This window comes from Populus trichocarpa, chromosome 8 (assembly GCF_000002775.5).
Source record: "Populus trichocarpa isolate Nisqually-1 chromosome 8, P.trichocarpa_v4.1, whole genome shotgun sequence".
Classification (NCBI taxonomy): domain Eukaryota; kingdom Viridiplantae; phylum Streptophyta; class Magnoliopsida; order Malpighiales; family Salicaceae; genus Populus; species Populus trichocarpa.
In genome coordinates, this window is record NC_037292.2 from 12,820,039 (window position 1) to 12,840,465 (window position 20,427).

Below are 20,427 nucleotides of genomic sequence, written 5' to 3' on the forward strand. Positions count from 1 at the left end.
CCGTTGTTATCTCCGTAACCTGTGTGCATCTTTTATGGTTCTTTGGTAGTTCTAAAGCTCTTCTTTCAGGTTTTGATGGGCATCGATCTCATTGGACACGGAGGATACATCAATCTGTAGGATCGCAGAGTGAATCGATTTGTTGGTAACTCTCAAGATCCGTTCTCAACACTGGTGGCAGAGTTTAGTAGAAGGCAGCTGGACAAAACAAGGAATGTTCAACTCCTGTTGACAAAAGTGCAAGACAATATGTTCCGCTCACGCACACACTTGAAGCTTTTTGAGACTGATTTTTTTTTATTATTATTTTCTTTGGCTGAAGAAGATGGGTTCTATAATTCATTTGGTACGTGTACATCCAACAGCACATCCTCCACCGCATGTAAATCACACAGACATCTTTACATTAGACAAACTGTTAGCAGAGTAATACAGACATTTAAGAACACGTATGTTTAGAAAGCAGTGATGTTCAGCTCATTTTATCTGGTTGTGCCCGCTGAGGATAGTTGATAGGCACGAGGAAAAGAGGCATCTTCTTAGAGATGGTAAGGCCAGCTGCCTCCTCCGTGTTGATGTCTACTGCGTTGGGTAATTTCCAATCAAAACAGTATAAGAGATTAATGAGTGCAAGCTCCACCATTGTTACTCCCATAACTATCCCATGACAAACTCTTCGACCAGATCCAAATGGAAAAAACTCAAAACGTTGTCCTTTATAGTCAATGGGGCTGTCAACAAATCTTTCAGGGAAGAACTCTTCAGAATCTCTCCAGTACTCAGGATCTCTTCCAATTGCCCAAGCATTACTTGTATCAGTGTTTTGGGGTAAATGTCATAACCATTGATTTGACAGCGAGACATGGTTTCTCTTGGGAGAAGTAGGGGAGCAGGAGGGTGCAATCTCAGAGTTTCTTTTATTACCATCTTGAGATATTGAAGCTCATCTGTTCTCTCCTCAGTTGCTCTTCCTTTCTGTCCAACAGAGCTCCTAATTTCTTCTTGTGCTTTCTTCATTATTATTGGATTTCTAGCAATCTCTGCCGTTGCCCAGATGACAGTGATGGCACCGGTGTCAACTCCGCCTAAGAATATATTCTGAAACTCAAGCATCACAGGTAAGTTGGATAAGACTTCTTCATTTCCTTTAGTCATATAAAAGATATTCAAGTTAGACATCAGGATCTTAGTTTCACAGAGTCCTAAAAACTCATATGTAAATAAGCACTGAATGTGTTTCTTCTCTGCTGTAACAACTTGAGGAACATGTGGCAACAACAACTAGGCTTTTTTCCACTCGATATGCCAGAGTAGCACCCTGCTTCAAATGGGTGCTGCTCGACCTGCTTCATGTGATCTTGAAAATCCAATTCTGTAAGAAACAAAAGTATCTTGGCTGTCATGGAAAACATAAAAAAAAAAAAAAATTATACAAGGGCAAAACCATCTGCAATTATGCTGATAGATGCTGCAAGAGTGTAGCAAGGTCCGTGCCTGTCTTGCTTACAGCCTACTAGGATACCTGTCATGTTGGTTACTGAACCTTCCATGGCATTTCCAAATGTTTTTTTGTATCTTTGCAGTGTTTCATTATATCTCTGCTTCCATGTTTCTTATTTTCATTCCAGTAATAATAATAAAAATATCTTTCATATGGGATAGACTAAAAACTGATAATAACCTTTCATTTGCTCATTCTTAGTGGCTATAGAGGGAAAGGGCTCGTAGCTTAAAAGGATGGCTGCCTTAATATTATCTTTTGTGAGCTGTGGTGCACTAGATTCAGTTTGATCCCTCTCCATTTTCAGCAGCACGTTGATAATGTCTTCCTTCCGTTCTTTCCTCTCAGCTTTAAGATGATCATCAATCACCTGCTGAAAAAGAGTATCCAGCTCAAGGAAAACTCGTTCAATCCTTGCGTCATAACCTGTAATAAGCATCCTATTATGGCCTCAGCTTCATGAATCGCTTTTCGACATCTTTCATTATGAAAATCACTTCCTTGAAAACTCTTCCCAAGAGCCATCCTGAATACTATACTTGCAAATACAGAATATAGCATCTGAGTGAGATTAACTGGAGTTGCAGGTGATGATGACTGGGATATGGAATTCATAAGAAGAGATATTACTTCTTCCCTAATGAACCTAAATGACTGTACTCTTCAAGCTAAAAAGCTCAAGAACATATAGTTTTGTTGTTTCTTTTTCAATATAAGCGGAAGAGGAAACAGAAGGAGAAGAAGTAATGATGAGATTGTTAGTTTTCTTTACATAGAGAGTTGCTTCAAACAAGCTTTTTTGAAAGCCAAAGCTCATCAAATAATCATCAATTTTGCTATACCATGCTCTAGGAAGTAGACATTCTCTTCTTTTTCTTGAATTACAAACATAGCTGGTTGTTCAACATAAATCTCTCCATGCAGAACACCATTCAAGAAGGCTAACTTGACATCTAATTGGAATACCTTCCAATTCTTATGTGCATCAATAGCAAACAATAGTATGATGATGTCCATTCTTGCTATAGGAGCAAAAATATCTGAATAATCAACACCAAATATCTGAGCATACCCTTTAACAATCAGCCTGACTTTATGTTTATTGATGGATCTATCTATATTTAATTTAGTCATGAACACCCACTTGACGCTAATGATGTTTTTGTCTGGTGGTCTGTCAATCAGTTCCCAGGTATAGTTTTTTTGAATCATTGATATCTCCTCCTCCATTGCTTTTTACCATGTAAAGTCATGGTGAGCTTCTTCATATGGTTCACAGACTGCCACATTGCTCCATTGATAAATGTTTGCAAGAGATTTTGTGCCTCTGATTGGTGAATCATCAATTGATTCATCATTCTATTGAGATTTATCTTGAACTCCAATCAACGCGTTGTTTTGTGAGTCTTTCCAATCCCATTGTTCCTCTTCATGGAAATGAACATCTTTTGTAATGACTATCTTTTGAGTTTGAGGATGATATACTTTGTAGGTTTTAGAAACAAAACTATAGCCTATAAAAATACCTGGTATAACCTTCTTGTCAAGCTTATCTCTCTTGATCAGTAGAACATGAACATAACATATACTGCCAAAATTTTTAAGAAATCTTAATGAAGGTTTGTAATCATACGCTTCAAATAACATCTTTTGCTTCAAAAATTTTGTTGGAAGTCAATTTTGAAGAAAAACAACTATGTTAGCTGCTTCTGCCCAAAAAATCTTGGATAAATCCTTCTCATGTAGCATGCATTTGACCATCTCCATTATGTATCTATTTCTCCTTTCACTGACTCCATTTTTTTCTGGAGTGTAAAGAGTTTTGAGTTGATGTTCAATGCCAGCATCTTCACAGTATTGATTGAACTCTAATGAAGTGTATTGTTTACCATTGTCAGATCTAATGGCTTGAATTCTACATCTATTTTGATTCTCCATATTCTTCTTGAATTTTCAAAAGATCTCAACTACTTCTGACTTGTATTTCATAAAGAAAATCCAACACATTCTGGTGAAGTCATCAATGAAAAGAATGTAATATCGACTACCTTTCAATGAAGGTGTTTTTAGAGGGCCAGCCATATCTGTATGAATTAATTGGAGTTTTTTTGCAGATTTCCAAGTTGATTTTGGAAATGCTTTCCTATTTGGTAATTGATCAGAAAATAGAGGCACTTCTTTTTACAACATCATTCTTCTTCATACTAAGCATCCGTTGTTGATGACAATGTCCCAGCCTCTTATGCCATACTTCTATGTCTTTTAGCTTTGTTGAAAAAGTTGTGTGCTCCTCCTTAAATGGTAAAAATGAGAAACTTTTACCTCTCATCTTAGCTTGCAGTATTTTTTTGTCCAGCAACATAAAAAATATAACAGAATTGATCTTAAAAAATCACCTTCATGCCTTTTTCTATTAGTTGCCCAACACTTAACAAATTTTGTTCTATATCAGGTATATAGAGAACATCTGAAATTGTTTCTGTACCAGAATTTGTTGTGATAACAATGGTTCCTTTTCCCTTAGCTACTATACAATCACCATTTCCAATTCGAACCCTTGCAACTTCTATAGATTGCAATGTTCTGAAAAGACTTTTGTCAAAAGTCATGTGGTTTGTGCAACCACTGTCAATGAGTCAATTATCTAAGGAGTTTTGAATTGAAAAACATATAGCTATGAACATTTGATCTTCATCATCTTGACTAGCAACTTGAGCATCTTCTTCTTATTCTGAGGTTTAGTTATGCAAATAACTACTTCATGTTCAAGTTGATTGCATTTGCTACACCTTGCATCAGGTCTCTTCCAGCACTTGAATGGTGGATGGCCTATCTTGTTGCTGTGTTGGCATGGTGGAAAATTTCTTTTAAATTTTTTTCCCTTGTTCTGAAATTGATTCGCAATAAACTTATTGCTGCTTAAAGCTTGGTTTTTCTTGAAAAACTTCTTTATATCCTTTTAGAATCTTGATACTTGCTTGTAAAGCTTCTTCTGCAAAACAATCTTACCTCATAAGTCTTCGTTGTTCTTGAGCTTGCAAGGAATTCAAAAGTTCTGCCAATGTAATTTTTAACAGATCTTTTGTATTCTCCAATGTAGTAATTAAAGCTTCATATTTTTTTGGTACTATAACCATAAGTTTTTCTATAATTCTAGAGTATGTGAACGTGGTTCGTAGTAATCTGACTCTGTTTACAATACCAAGCAACCTATCTGAGTATTCCTTTATGATCTCAGATTCTTTTATTTTTTGCAGCTCAAACTCTCATATCAAGTTTAGGCTTTGCATGCCATAAATTCTTTCATGTCCTCCATATTCTTTCTTCATATAATCCCAAACTTTTTTTTGTTGATTTAAAAGACATGATTCTTGTGAAAACGATTGTTGAAACAACAACAAACAGACATGCTTTTGCTTTTGCTTTTGATTTTTTTGTTTTTCTTTCTTTACGAGTCTTGATCTGGGTCATGGTTGGATTATTTGGTAATAGAGGGATATCAAAATCCTCTTCAATGGCTTCCTAAAGATCTAAAGCCTCCAAATAAGTCTTTATTTTCATTGCCCAAAGTTGATAATTCTCTTCATCAAAGATAGAAGAAGTAATGTGAGAAAAACTTGCTTCAGCTTTCATTACAGGTCCCTTAAAAAAAATGCTTTGATATCAATTGAAAGTATTTAAGTGAAGAAAGAAAGTACGAAGAAAGTTAAAGATAGTAAACATATATGTACTATTTTATTTGAACTGAAATGAATTAATTGCTTAAAATAAAAGATTAACTAAACAGAATCTTGACAGCTCTTGAAGAAATCTAAACAGTTGAGTTTGCATCTTGGTGGATATAGCCAACTAGGAGATTGGAATTGGGTGTTATTTCTTTCAGGATATTGTTCTAATTAACTTGAGATAATTGCATTGTGGATAAGTCAAGATATCAAGCAATTTAATAGAATCAAGTAGACCCATTTTATTTGATTTCAAATGCCCAGTTGAGTTTGACATATAATGCCCTATTGCCATTTTTAGTAAAAGATGCAAAATATAGCAACAATGCGAATCTTAAATACCAAGGTTTTGCTTTTGAAAGTAGACATCAGTTTCGAATAACTCTTTACTCTAAATCTAGCTATAACAGCTAAGGAACATGAACAATTAACCCCATAATGCAGTATCTGGAATCAGCTTTGGCTATGCTATGTCTCATGTTGTATTTCAGCCTGCAAGAGGGTTATGCAAATTCTCATGGTGCTCATTATGTATTACTCAATTTCCTCGAGAATTTATCTTGGAAGGAAGCAAGAAAATACACCATAACAGAAATCTCACAAGAATAAACATGTTCACGTGCTTTGCATATCTCAACCTGAGTACACTCTCAGGTGAGAGTATTATAGATTACATACAGAATTAATCCATTTCTCTGTCATGCATGCTCAGTCTTAGCCCTATACCAACACACTAAATTTCATTGTTTTGGCCCTCTACAACCGCATTTGGTCCATGAAATCGATTAGCGTGCCTCATCACCGCTTAGGGTCCATCTCAATTACTATTTATGATATTCATTAATTTTTATCTTTATTTATTAAGTGAAAATGAATCAAGAACTCTTTCTAGAAGCAAAAGCTCATTGGAGGCAGTTTTGAGCATGTCTAGCATGCTTAACAAGCCATGGGACAGATTGAGGCAACAAATTTTGACTATGAATTTGCATCTCTAATACATGGTTTCCCTAAAGTTGTGGATGAGATGTTTCACAAACGATGGTACATGACCTCATTGTACTGCTGAATGGCCATTTTAGAGTCCTTAAGATAAAATCTATTTTACTAGAAAAATATCAACAAATTCAGGGTTAATTGTGATAAACCAAAAGATCTTTAAGAGTGCCTGTGAAGAACCTGAAATATTTGGACTAAAAGTTGTCATCGTAAATGCATTTTCCATGTGCAGGAGCCACGCAGGGAGAAGGTTATGCTAGCAAAGACTTGGTCTTAGTTGTTGGTCATGTCCACAAAACTTGCTTGCTTAAGAATAGGTTAATTAGTTATTATTTGATTTTCAATAATGCATGATTGGCTTGTTGCCAATAGTAGCTGTTAGTGTCCTAATTCTTAGAGATATGATCTCAGAATTAGGAGTAGTTATTATTTTCATACTTGTATTTAAACCATTTCAAAATCAGTAATGTCAAGCTTATTCTAATTAAAACTCTTGCGGTTAATTCTCACCCTGAGTATAATACAATATGCACTATAGCATTTCATAGCCTGATTGAGACCTATCATTGATATCAGAGCCATGGGTACAAATAAGGAAATGATTGAAAGTTTAGAGGCTGGATTGGGTGGACTCCAAAACAACTTTAACTGCATGGAGATTGGTGTTAATAATAAGTTACACTAGATAGAGGATGCTCTTAGCAAGCTCTTTGAAGTCCTACTCTCCAACCAAACTGCATCTATTAGCAACAATTCTGACCTTACTGCAAGCTCTCTTAATGGACGCTCTCGTTCTATAAGAGAGGAATCTAGAGATATCTCAAAAGGAGGACGACCATTATTTTCTTCTAAATTAGCTAGTTTGGAGTTCCCTTATTTTTCTAGAGATAACCCCGCTGAATGGTTCACAAGAGTGGATCAATTCTTTGAATTTCAAAGCACTACTGAATCTCAAAAGGTGTCTCTAGCTTCTTTCCATTTACAAGGTGAGGCTAATCAATGGTGGCAATGGTTGAGAAGATCCTATAAAAAAGAAGGTAGGGAGGTGACATAGAGCACTTTTCAAGAAGAATTGTGGGCAAGATCTAGTCCTACTAAATGTGAGGACTTTGATGAAACCTTGTCAAAGGTAAAGTAGGAAGGTTCTTTGTGTGAGTATTAAAAGGAGTTTGAACGGCTGAGTAATCAAGTGCTTGAATGGCCATAAAAGGCTTTACTAGGGACATTCATGGGCGGTCTCAAACCAGAAATAGTTGATGGTATAAGAATGTTCAAACCAAAATCCTTGAAAGAAGCTAGTAGCCTTGCATGAATGAGAGATGAGCAGCTGAACCACCAACAGAAAGTCACACAATCTGTCAATCGAACTACTATCGACTACCTTATGAAAAGACTCTTCTAGGATGAAATGCAGAAAAGAAGAACACATGGGCTATGTTTTAATTGTGAAGAGAAATTCACACTTGGTCACATGTGTAAGGGGCCACAGCTCCTACTGTTAGAAGGTTGATATGAATATCCAGATGGAGACTTTATCAAAAGTTTGATGGAATTCCAACCCGAAATATCACTTCATGCATTCTCAGGATGGACATCATATAAAACCATGCGGGTGCTGGAAAAGATTGGGCCCTATGAGGTGGTTGTTCTCGTTGATAATGGGTCTACTCATAATTTTATCAGTGAAAGGGTGGCTAATATGTTGCAACTACTAGTAGTTCCAACCGAATCCTTCAATGTCAAGGTGGTTAATGAAGGGCCATTAAAATGTCAATGAAGATTTGAAAATGTCCATATTACACTCCAAGGTATTCCTTTTGTCCTCACTCTATATGCCTTACCATTAATTGGGTTGGATTTAGTCTTAGGAGTCCATTGGCTGGAACAATTGGGCATCGTGGTATGTAATTACAAGCAGTTAATAATGGAGTTCCAGTGGCACAACCGAACTCAAAAATTGCAAGGGATGGATACATCAATTCAATCCACATCAATAAAAGCTATTTCTAGAGATTTATAACAAGGGAGCTCTATGTTTGCCATTTGTCTTCAATCCTCAGCTGATCCTACATTACAGAATGTCAATCCTGAGATAAAACAACTATTGGAGGAATTTGAAGAACTTCCCCCCACAAGAGGAGTGGATCATCACATCATTCTGAAGGAGGGAACATAACCCATTAATGTGCGACCATATAGGTATGCCTATTTTCAAAATGCTAAAATTGAAAAACAAGTTCATGACATGTTAAAATTAGGGCAAATAAAATCTAGTACTAGTCCTTTTTTATCTCTTGTTTTGTTGGTAAAAAAGAAAGATGGTTCATGGCGGTTTTGCACTGACTATAGAGCATTTAATGTTGTAACCATCAAAGATAGATTTCCTATTCCTACAGTTGATGACCTGCTCGATGAGCTTCATGGAGATACTTATTTCACCAAACTTGATATACGGGCAGGATACAACCAGGTACGAGTACATCCCACAGATATTCATAAAATTCTCTTTCAGTACTCATAATGGTCATTATGAATACTTAGTTATACCATTTGGTCTTTGTAATGCTCTATCTACTTTTCAAGCAATTATGAATTCAATATTTTGTCCTTACCTCCGTAAATTTATACTAGTCTTCTTTGATGACATTTTAATTTATAGCTTCACTTGGATCATGCATCTTGAACATGTTAAAAAGGCTTTTGAAATATTAAGACAACATGAATTTTTTTTGTCAAATTCAGCAAACATGCCTTTGGTTTACAAGAATTGGAATACTTGGGGCATATTGTGACTCCCCAAAAAGTTAGGTTGAATCAAAGCAAAATTAAGACTATATTGAATTGGCCTTGGCCTACTAATGTTTTCGAGTTACATGGATTTTTAAGAGCTACAGGTTGTTATCGGATATTTGTTCACAACTATGGCCTTATTGCACGTCCTCTCACCAACCTTTCAAAAAGGGCAATTTTGGATGGCCAAATAGAGTTGAAAATGCTTTTCAAGAGCTTAAAAAAGTCATGACTACTACACCAAAACTTTCAATGCTGAATTTCAATGATCTATTTACTATTGAATCAGATGCTTCTGGCAACGACATAGGAGCAATTTTGAGTCAATAAGGGAAGCCCGTTGCATTCATAAGTCGAGCCTTAGGTACTACCAAACAATTCTGGTCTGTGTATGCCAAAGAAATGTTAGCCATCATTCTTACAATTAAGATGTGGAGACCATTTTTGCTGGGTTGGAAGTTTTACATCCAAACTGATCAGTGCAGCCTCAAGTACTTGTTGGAGCAACGCATAACAACACTTGAACAATAAAAATAGGTAATTAAACTGCTTGGCTACAATTATAAGATCACCTATAAACCAAGTCACAAGAACAATGCAGTTGATGCATTGTCATGGGTGACGGACAGTCATAGTCTTGATACCTTGTTTAGTTGCTCACACTCCATGTCACGACCCGATTCCCGGATCCATGACCGGCACATAGGCAGGTTCCCCTCCAAGGTTCCATACCTATGCAAACCCAAACTTACATACAAACTTATCCATTAAATAAGTCAATCAGAATTCAACACAGCAGTAATAACAAAACTAACTTTATAATATAATTTAATTGACTTAATACAAGAGTTAATATAATTTCATAGTTTTGGAGCACTAACTAGACATAAAGGAAAATGTACAAATTACAACCAAAAGAGTAGGTTCTGAAGGTCCAACAAAAGTGACCTGCTATCAAGCTATAAGCCTGAAAAATATAAATAATGAGAGGGTGAGTTCAACAACTCAGTGAGTAGATAACGTTCAATATACACACACGAGGTAATACTACAATGAGAAATATATATACAAGTACGGCCTTAGGTTCTTATAGAAAGCTTTCTCAAATAGGCCATAACAAGAAGATCATATTGTAAAACTCGTCAGAAAATCAAAATGCAATAAGCATGAGGCTCCGTACTGTGGGATGATCAGTCCACATAGGTTGGTGACTCCTCCGACCAACTAGGGTTCAGATACGATGTGCACAAAGACTAACACTACCCTGTTAGCATGGGTATTCTGACTGACATATCATAGGTTCATAATCATAATCAAACGGACATATTCATATCTCAAGGCTCAACTCATGACATCAATCAAATGAGGAGCTATCAATTCAGAAGTCAATTCAAAATATATACTGGTTCATATCAAGAATTCAGATTCAACAAATGATCATGCTTTATCATAACAAGGATAATAGTCAACATATATATTATCAATAAGCATGATCCAATTCATATTAACAAATCAAATATTTATAATATTTCTCATGCATATGGAAAATTATTCACTCACCTGACTCGAAATCAAATAGAAGTCAAAAGCAGACACCGAAGAAAACCCTACTAACGTCCCGCCGGTAGAATATCAGGATTATCTGAATATAAAAGGAGACATATTCAAGAATGACTTAAAAGAACATATAACCCATTTAATACATTTATCTAAGGGTATATTCCATAACCTTATATGTTTTTTGACTAAACTAGTTATTTTTCCAAAAACCCAAAATCTAACGGTTTTTCCGAAATCTAATCCATAATAAAACAAATAATAAAAATGATAATAATTCGCTAAATAACCCTCAATTATTCATCAAACCAATCTGCAAAAGCTAATATTACAGCTAGGGACCAATCTGAATTTTATCATATTTTTAAGGGTCAAATTGTAACTTTGTCAAATTGGAGGACCAAACTAAAAATATCATAAATTCATGACTATAGTGGAATTATGTCCATAATTCGTCCTCATTTCTGTCCAGAATCTCTAATTATGCTCCAGGGACCATTCTGGAATTTTTCCAAATTTTTAGGGTCAAATTAGAGGACCAAATTGAAAGTGTTAAAATTTCATAACTATACAGGAATTCTGCCCATAATTCATCTTTTATTCTGTCCAGTATCTTGGAATATGCTTCAGGGACCAATCTATAATTTTCCAAAGTTTGGGGACTAAACTGTAATTTTCATAAATTGAGGGACCAAATTGAATTTTTATCATCTTCAACCTCAAACCCAGAATTTTCACAGATTACCTACTGTTCTTTCCAGATTTCTAACTCAAAATTTACCAGTTACACAAATCATAACTCAAAATCATCATCTTCACCTACAATCTTCCATAATCAATTAAATAATCAATTACCCACAACAATCAACTTATAACATTCAAATTAATTCATCAATAAACCCAAAACACAAATTTTCAAAACCCTAACATTCATCAAAACCGAAATTTAAAGTTCAAGAAAACATATTAATACATTTAACAACCTAAATCTTACCTTTAAACTTATTTTCTCCAACTCCTTTCTATTTCCCTTCTAATTTTCCTCTTTTCTCTTCTTCTTCTTCTTTCTCCTTTCTCTCCTGCCGGTTTGCTCTCTTAATTTCATATCTATCTCTTTAAGTCTCCAATTACTACACTACCCCTCATTCATTTATACCCACTCTTTAAGTCTCCAAGGGTTTTGTTGGCTTTTCCTATCCCTTTAATTCAAAACGTTACAATCTCCCCACCTTATAAAAGTTTCGTCCTCGAAACTTAATGGAAAAGATTGAATACTTACTGAGATTATCGAAAAGATGAGGATACTCCTCACGCATCTTATCCTCGAGCTCCCATGTCGCTTCCTCACGTGAATGACCTTTCCATTTCACTTTCACTGAAGCTATATCCTTCAACCTAAGCTTCCTCACTTGTCGGTCGACTATAGCTTTTGGTTGCACCTCATAAACCATATCATCTCTCAATTCAATGGGATAAACCTCTAACACATGCGATGGATCTGACATATACTTCCTTAGCATGAAAATATGAAATATCGGATGAATACCAGACAAGTTGGGTGGTAATGCTAATCTATAAGCAACTGCCCCAACTCTCTCCAGAATCTCATACGGTCCAATGAATCGAGGACTTAACTTGCCTTTCTTCCCAAACCTGAATACTCCTTTGGTAGTGATACTTTTAAGAACACACAATCACCCACTGAAAACTCTAAGTCACGCCTTCTTTTATCTGCATAACTCTTTTGTCTACTTTGAGCTGTTTGAAGCTTCTTTCTAATTACCTCTATCTTCTCTGAGGTAATTTGAATCAACTCCAATCCTATTAGCCTCTTCTCACCAACCTCATAAGGTGTCATCTCTATGCTAGCCTGATAACTGTTGTTGTAAGCAAATTCCACTAATGGTAGAAACTTACTCCAACCAACTCCAAAATCCATAACACAAGCCCTTAACATATCCTCGAAGATTTGAATGGTCCTCTCAGACTAACCATCGGTCTAAGGGTGAAAAGTTGTACTCAACTGCACTTTAGTACCCATAGCTTCTTGAAATTTCACCGAAAACCACGATGTAAACTGTGGACCTCTATTTGACACTATCGAGATTGGCACTCTATGCAACCGTACAATCTCACTAATAAACAATTCCGCCAACTTTGCATATCCATAAGTAATCTTAATTGGCAGAAAATGGGCTGATTTTGTCAACCTGTCAACAATCACCCATATCGAATCATGACCCTCCTGACTCCTAGGCAATCCTGTCACAAAGTCCATTGTGATCCTTTCCCACTTCCATTCTGGAATTAACAATGGTTGCAACAATCCAAGAGGTTTCTGGTGTTCACCCTTTACCCTCTGACAGGTCAAACACCTAGAAACAAAATTTGATACATCAGCCTTCATCCTATTCCACCAATAACACACATTAAGATCTTTATACATCTTGGTGGAACCTGGATGCACTGTGTAAACTGTATGATGTGCCTCTACCATCAATTCTCTCCTCAGATCATCTACATCAGGTACACAAAGCTTATTCCTATATCTCAGCACATCATCATCACCTATCACAAAACCTGCAGCCTTACCCTGCACAACCTCATTTCTAATCCTGAGTAGTGAAATATCTTTCTTCTGAGTTGCTTTTATCTTATCAAACAAATCCGATTTAATCCTGATGTGCCTTAGGTTCTTATAGAAAGCTTTCTCAAATAGGCCATAACAAGAAGATCATATTGTAAAACTCGTCAGAAAATCAAAATGCAATAAGCATGAGGCTCCGTACTGTGGGATGATCAGTCCACATAGGTTGGTGACTCCTCCGACCAACTAGGGTTCAGATACGATGTGCACAAAGACTAACACTACCCTGTTAGCATGGGTATTCTGACTGACATATCATAGGTTCATAATCATAATCAAACGGACATATTCATATCTCAAGGCTCAACTCATGACATCAATCAAATGAGGAGCTATCAATTCAGAAGTCAATTCAAAATATATACTGGTTCATATCAAGAATTCAGATTCAACAAATGATCATGCTTTATCATAACAAGGATAATAGTCAACATATATATTATCAATAAGCATGATCCAATTCATATTAACAAATCAAATATTTATAATATTTATCATGCATATGGAAAATTATCCACTCACCTGACTCGAAATCAAACAGAAGTCAAAAGCAGACACCGAAGAAAATACTACTGACCTCCCGCCGGTAGAATATCAGGATTATCTGAATATAAAAGGAGACATATTCAAGAATGACTTAAAAGAACATATAACCCATTTAATACATTTATCTAAGGGTATATTCCATAACCCTATATGTTTTTTTGACTAAACTAGTTATTTTCCCAAAAACTCAAAATCTAATGGTTTTTCCGAAATCTAATCCATAATAAAACAAATAATAAAATGGTAATAATTTACTAAATAACCCTCAATTATTCATTAAACCAATCTGCAAAAGCTAATATTACAACTAGGGACCAATTTCAATTATATCATATTTTTAAGGGTCAAATTGTAGTTTTATCAAATTGGAGAACCAAACTAAAAATACCAAACTACAAGAATCGCGTGGTGGTGCCTCCTCATTCCAATATTATTCCATAACTTTTACATGAATTCCATGATTCCCCAAGTGGTGGACATTCAGGTGTATTAAGGACATATAAGAGACTAGTATAACAATTCTATTGGTCGTCCATGTTCCATACTGTGAAGAATTACATTGCCTATTGTGACTTATGCTAACACACTAAAAATGAGACTTTGTCGCCATCAGGACTTTTGCAGCCTCTTCTAATCCCATATCAATTTTGGGATGATATCTCTCTGGATTTCATTGAAGGTTTTCCCCCTTCCAATGCCAAAACTTAAATTCTTGTTGTTGTTGACAAGTTGAGCAAATCGGCGCATTTCGTGGCCCTTTCACACCTGTATACAACCAAATTGGTGGCTGAAACATTCATTGCTGGAATAGTTAAACTTCATGGCATGCCTCAGTCCATAATCAATGATCGAGACTCAGTGTTCATTAGTCATTTTTTGGAAAGAATTCTTCAAAATGCCAGGCACCCAATTGAAGATAAGCTCCGCTTACCATCCACAAACTGATGGAAAAACAAAAGTCGTTAACCGTTGCATTGAACAATATCCTCGCTGCTTTGCTTACCAACAACCCCGTAAGTGGCATTCCTTCCTTCCATAGGCTAAGTTTTGGTATAATACTACCTATCATGCATCTACATGGATGACTCCCTTCCAAGCTCTATATGGAAGGCCTCCTCTAACAATCCCTCATTACCATGAAGGTTATTATCCCGTACATGAAGTCTACAAAAACTTGGCTTCTAGAGATGCTCTGTTATGGCAGCTTAAAAGCAATTTACATATAGCAAATAATTGAATGAAACAGCAAGCCGATTCTAAACGCGAGACATTGAATTTCAAATCGATGATTTGGTGTTTCTGAAGCTACATCCCTACCGACAGCAGACTGTGTTCAAAAGAGCTTATCAAAAGCTTGCAAGCAAATTTTATGGGCTATATCCAGTTGAGGAAAAAATTGGAAACGTTGCCTAAAAACTCAAGCTTCCCCTCGACTCTCGTATTCACCCAGACTTCCATATGTCCCTTCAAAAAAAAAAGTTAGGGTGAAACTATTATTGTTAATAGTGACTTACCTCTGATGGCTGACGATGGTGACTTACTTATAGAGCCGGAGGTTATATTGGATACACGTTGGGTAAAACAAAGATCCATATTTATTGAAGAAAGCTTGGTGCCAATGGCAAACGACTTCCAGTTGATTATGCTACATGGGAGAACGCTCAAGAATTATGCGACAAGTTCATCAATATAAACCTTAAGGACAAGGTTTCTAGTCACTGGAGGAAGTATTGATAAACCAAAAAGATCTTTAAGACTGCTCGTGAAGAACCCTGAAATATTTGGACTTAGCGCTGTCATTGTAAATGCATTTTTCATGTGCAGGAGCCATGCAGGGAGAAGGTTCGGTTGCCAAAGACTTGGTCTAAGTTGTTGGTCATGTCCACAAAACTTTCTTGCTCAAGAATAGGTTAATAGGTTAATTAATTATTATTTGATTTTTAATAATGCATGATTGACTTGTTGTCAATAACAGTTGTTAGTGTTCTAATGCAGAATCACAAATATCACAAATAGTTGTTATTTTTATTATTGTATTTAAACTCTTTCAAAATCAGTAATGTCAAGCATATTCCAATTAAAACTCTTTGCGGCTAATTCCAATCCTCAGCATAATACAATCTGCACTATAGTATTTCATAGACTGATTGTGACCTATCAAATTGATTACTTGAACCTTGATTTTATTGGAGGATACTTGCTAATCATTTTTTAGACAATGAAGTGACAGAAGCCTGAATTAAGCACCGACACCCTTTAACAGTACTGAACAAAAGCTAAAAAGAAAGAAAAGCACAATCATACATTCTTAAGTGCATGAAACTATAGATATGCTTATGAGATCATGATATCTTCTGATAGTCACTGAAGGTAGTTGACTGGTACAAGAATGAGAGGTGTCTTCTTAGAGGTAGTAAGACTAACACCAGCTTTCTCTTCCATGTTGATATCTTCCTTCTTCATCCCATCGGGAAAAACCCAATCAAAACAATACAAGAGATTTGCAAGTATAATCTCCATTGTTATAGATCCCATATGAATACCAGGACAAATTCTTCGACCAGATCCAAATGGCAAGTACTCAAAACTTTGTCCTTTATAGTCAATGGAGCTATCAAGGAATCTTTCAGGGAAAAACTCTTCAGGATCCTTCCAGTACCTGGGGTCACGTCCAATTGCCCAGACATTAATTTGGACCAGCATCTTCGGATAGATATTATGACCACTGACTTTACAGTGAGACATGGTTTCTCTTGTGATAAGTAGCGGGGCAGGAGGGTGCAGTCTCAGAGTTTCTTTTATTACCATCCGGAGATACTCAAGTTGATCGATGTCGCTTTCAGTAACTCTTCCCTTATTTCCAACACATTTCCTAACTTCATCCTGCACTTTCTTCATCACTCTTGGATTCCTAACAAGTTCTGCCATTGCCCAATTCACTGTCAGTGAAATAGTGTCTACTCCTCCCAGAAATAAATTCTGACAGACAAACATCAGAATCCAATTAGACAATTAATTTGTTGAAACAATAGAGAAAATTTTTGTAGGCAATTAATTTCATAATAACAGCAAGCAAATATTTCTTGATAGCTTTAGTTTATAACATAAATTACAGCGCATGATGTTGCTGGACAGCAGTCAGCTTCATTTAGCATGTTGCTCTTGCTATTCCCAACGCTTGCACAGTGATGAATCTCAAGAATCATGCAAATTTATCAAGCACAACAACTTAGCTTTGAGATTATACTCTGAGGGGTTTTTCTAAATGGTATAGCAACCATGCCAAGAAACACAACTGAAAAAGCTTCGGCAATGCACAGACAAGGGCTTAGATATAATGATAGACGCCACCTCCAACCCAAAAGCCTATACTAAAAACGTACGGGTACATCTTATATATAAGCACCTTACTTACCACTGGGCACCCAACAAAAACTATCCAACTTTGACGGCTTATCAGCTAGACCCTTTACATATATATGTGAAACTAGATTACTAGATTCGTGTTTCAGACAACCAAAGGCCTGTGGCTTGTTGCTCCCTAAAAGCCTGGTGGCAAATTCTGAACTATGCTAGCGGCAATGAAATGATAGGCACTACATATACACTTAATAACATGAAGTAATCTATTGAAGCTCAGGATTTAATGTATGATAATGGAAATGCTGAACAGCATACCAGGAGGATTGCCTTGATATTATCCTTTGTGAACTGAGATGCACCAAGTTCAGTCTGATCCTTCTCTATTCTCAGCAGAACATCTACCATGTCATCGTGCTCCTTTATCCTTCCAGGTTTAAGATGATTATCAATTAAATGCTGAAAGAAAGTATCTACTTCATGGAAAACTCTCTCAGTCCTTGCACGATGACCAGTAAGCCGATCCACAATCCACCCTAAATACGGGATGGATTCATCTGCTGAGATGCTTCCCGCTACAGCCTCGGTGTCATGAACCACTTCATGAAATTTATCTCGATCAAAGCTAGTCCCTCGATAATTGAATCCATAAGCCATCCTGAATGTTATATTCGCAACGAGAGCATATAATTTCTGAGTAAGATCAACAGGTGCTGCTAAAGCTGATGACTCAGAGATAAAATTGACCAGCAAGCTAACTTCTTCTTCCCTGATGAACCGGAAAGACTGCACCCTTTTCAAGCTGAATAGCTCCAGAGTAAGAACTTTTCTCATGTTTCTCCAGTGATCACTATATGGTGAAAATGCTATGTCTAGATAATTGTACGTGAGTCTCCCAGTCCCAGCTAAAAGAGGTCTACTGCAAAAGGCAAGATCATGAACTTTTAAGACCTCTCTTGCTGCCTCAGCAGAGGAGATTACGACAGTTGGTATTCGACCAAGTCGAATTAGCATGACAGGGCCATATTTCTTGGAGAGTTGCCACAGAGATTGGTGAGGCAGTGATCCAAGTTGGTGCAAGTTGCCTAAAATGGGAAGCTTAGGAGGGCTTGGAGGAAGAAGCTGCTCGCTTTGTCTCTTAACTTCCATCTTTTTCATAAATAGAAGCAGTAGTGCCAGAAGTAAGATAAGAGGAAGCCATAAAGGTACAACATAGAGAGCCATAAGAGTTTAGCACGTAGAATGTCTGAGCTACCTTGAGATTAAATATCCTCACCACTGATTAAAAATCAACAATCAGTACAAAACATATCAGTACTATTTGCCCCTGTTAGGCTAATTGATTGTTGCCAACCGTGGTCCAATTATTTAAAGTGATAAGGTTTACTCTTACTAGTCATCCCGGAGCTATATTTTGTCAATAATACAGCTGTAAATGCTTAAATAAAAATATAAATATCTAAATGTCTAAATAGGAATATAAATAATTAAATAGAAAATTTACCTTACTATATTTAGCTTCCTAGATTTCCTCTTTGTACAATTTTTTCTATATAATGAAAGTCTAGTCAAAAGATGAAGGTAATTCAAATAAATTTATTATGGTATCAGAGTTTCTTTCATAGAATTCTTAAATTTTAGTCTTTTTTTTTTCAGTCATAGCTTCATAAAAAAATCAGATAATATTTGTGTCAGATTTGCTAGCAAAAATTATGCTGTTTAGACATTTCAGTTGGAGATATTTTTCAAAAAATAGGAATTATGGAACCATATAGATGATAGCAACAAAAGAAACTTGACTATTAAAGGATATGCTATTGCTAAGGCAGCCAAAGATGTACAAATCATGCTGTGGATTCTCAGTTATCTTTTTCATAAATAAGAACATTTAACTCCTAACGGGCTGTGGTTTGGTTGCTTTCTACATCTAATAACACTCACAGAACACGCTTGAATTTATCACACAAATGCTGTAATTTTCCCGTACAAAACTTGCACAGGAAAGGGGTTGCAATGAAAAGAGAGTTCACACAAGCTACTGTTTGTTTTCTGACTTTTCAGCTTCTGCACCTACTGCCCCTTCTCTTTCAATAAATTCAGCCACATGTGCCCTACCATTTTAGACAAAACAACACACTTAACACGTTGAAGAGAGAGGGCTCGAACATGTCAACCAAACTCTTTGTGTTGAAGTTTTTGGAATTCTCTGCAGACAGCCATAACTACATGAGCCTCTGGCTCAGTTGCATCGATCCATTTCCCCCACCTCAGAAGAGGTTTTCTTGTTGAGGACTGTGTTTTGTAATAAAAACTAAAAACATAGTAAAAAATTCACCCCTTTAAAATAAAGTGAGTTCATTGATAATCATGAAAGAAAGAAAAAAATACGACGCAGTTTGTTGTTGTGTATGCAATTATATATTTAGGTGTGTTTTAAAAAATATATTTGATTTGAAAAAACATTTAAATTAATGTTTTTTTAATAATTTAATTTTAATGTTAAAAATAAAAAAAATATTTTAATATATTTCAAGTAAAATACTTTTTAAAAAAAATCATATACAGCAATACCAAATATAAAAATAATACAACCATCAACAATCATTGGATTAATTTTAATAATGATTTGGATTGCTTATCCCATACGAGTGGTCCAAATCATTTTTTTTTTGTAATTAAATTTCTTTATACAAAAAGAATTGCGTATTAAATTAGAGTATGAAGTTGATATTGTGTCTATATTTTACACACAACAAATGAATTTATTATTATCAAGGGACATTAAAAAAAAAAAAACTTTTGTTATGCTGTTCAAATCATTGTCAAGACAGGATCTTGCAAGGATAAACTCAAAAAAATTGATGTAGTTTTATTATACCCGAAATAAAAACGGGGAGAAGACTGAAAATAAAATAAAAATGAAGCTAGAGTGAACCACGTTAAGTTGTAGTGCTTCTAGCTAACTATACATGGTGAATAGAAGAAATCATGGATCATGGATTTGCTGTTAACACAGGTGTGCGGTGCTGTGGGCAGCAGTCACAAGATTGGAACTTGCTTGGTCATTCGTTTTGGAATTTGATTCTGATTCTGCACTGATAGGAAACCTATTAGCTTTGATTGCCAGAGCTAAAAAACTCCTAGGGCGTGGGAAGACAAAGTACATCAAAAATATAGAGAGGCAACTTTGATTTAACCAAAAATCTTTGATTAAAGATAATTGGATTATCAATGATCGGCTTATGGGTTTATATTTGATTTTACGTTATGATTTTATTGGATCTACTTTACCTCGTTTAATTTAG

At 35.8% G+C, this 20,427-nt stretch overlaps 3 protein-coding genes and 1 pseudogene across 4 annotated transcripts in view; 1 reads left to right on the plus strand and 3 right to left on the minus strand.

Moving 5' to 3' along the window:
* The window catches only part of LOC7473199 (WEB family protein At1g12150), a 78,304-nt gene extending 77,954 nt beyond the window's left edge, over nt 1–350 (plus strand). Inside the window, exon 6 of the mRNA XM_052455189.1 lies at nt 70–350. The gene's annotated coding sequence lies outside the window, so the exon portion shown is untranslated. The remainder of the gene's footprint in view (nt 1–69) is intronic.
* LOC7469038 (pentatricopeptide repeat-containing protein At1g13040, mitochondrial) overlaps nt 1–20,427 on the minus strand; it is a 38,571-nt gene that overhangs the window by 12,831 nt on the left and 5,313 nt on the right. The gene's annotated exons all lie outside the window — the stretch shown is intronic.
* Nucleotides 473–2,731, minus strand: LOC18101683 (cytochrome P450 71B19-like; annotated as a pseudogene).
* LOC7469036 (cytochrome P450 71B36) lies at nt 15,929–18,392 on the minus strand. Its single transcript, XM_002312629.4, has 2 exons — nt 17,441–18,392; nt 15,929–16,741 (listed from the first exon to the last, which is right to left on the minus strand). The coding sequence occupies exons 1-2, from the start codon at nt 18,344–18,346 to the stop codon at nt 16,124–16,126; spliced, it is 1,524 nt and encodes a 507-aa protein (XP_002312665.4). The 5' UTR covers nt 18,347–18,392; the 3' UTR covers nt 15,929–16,123.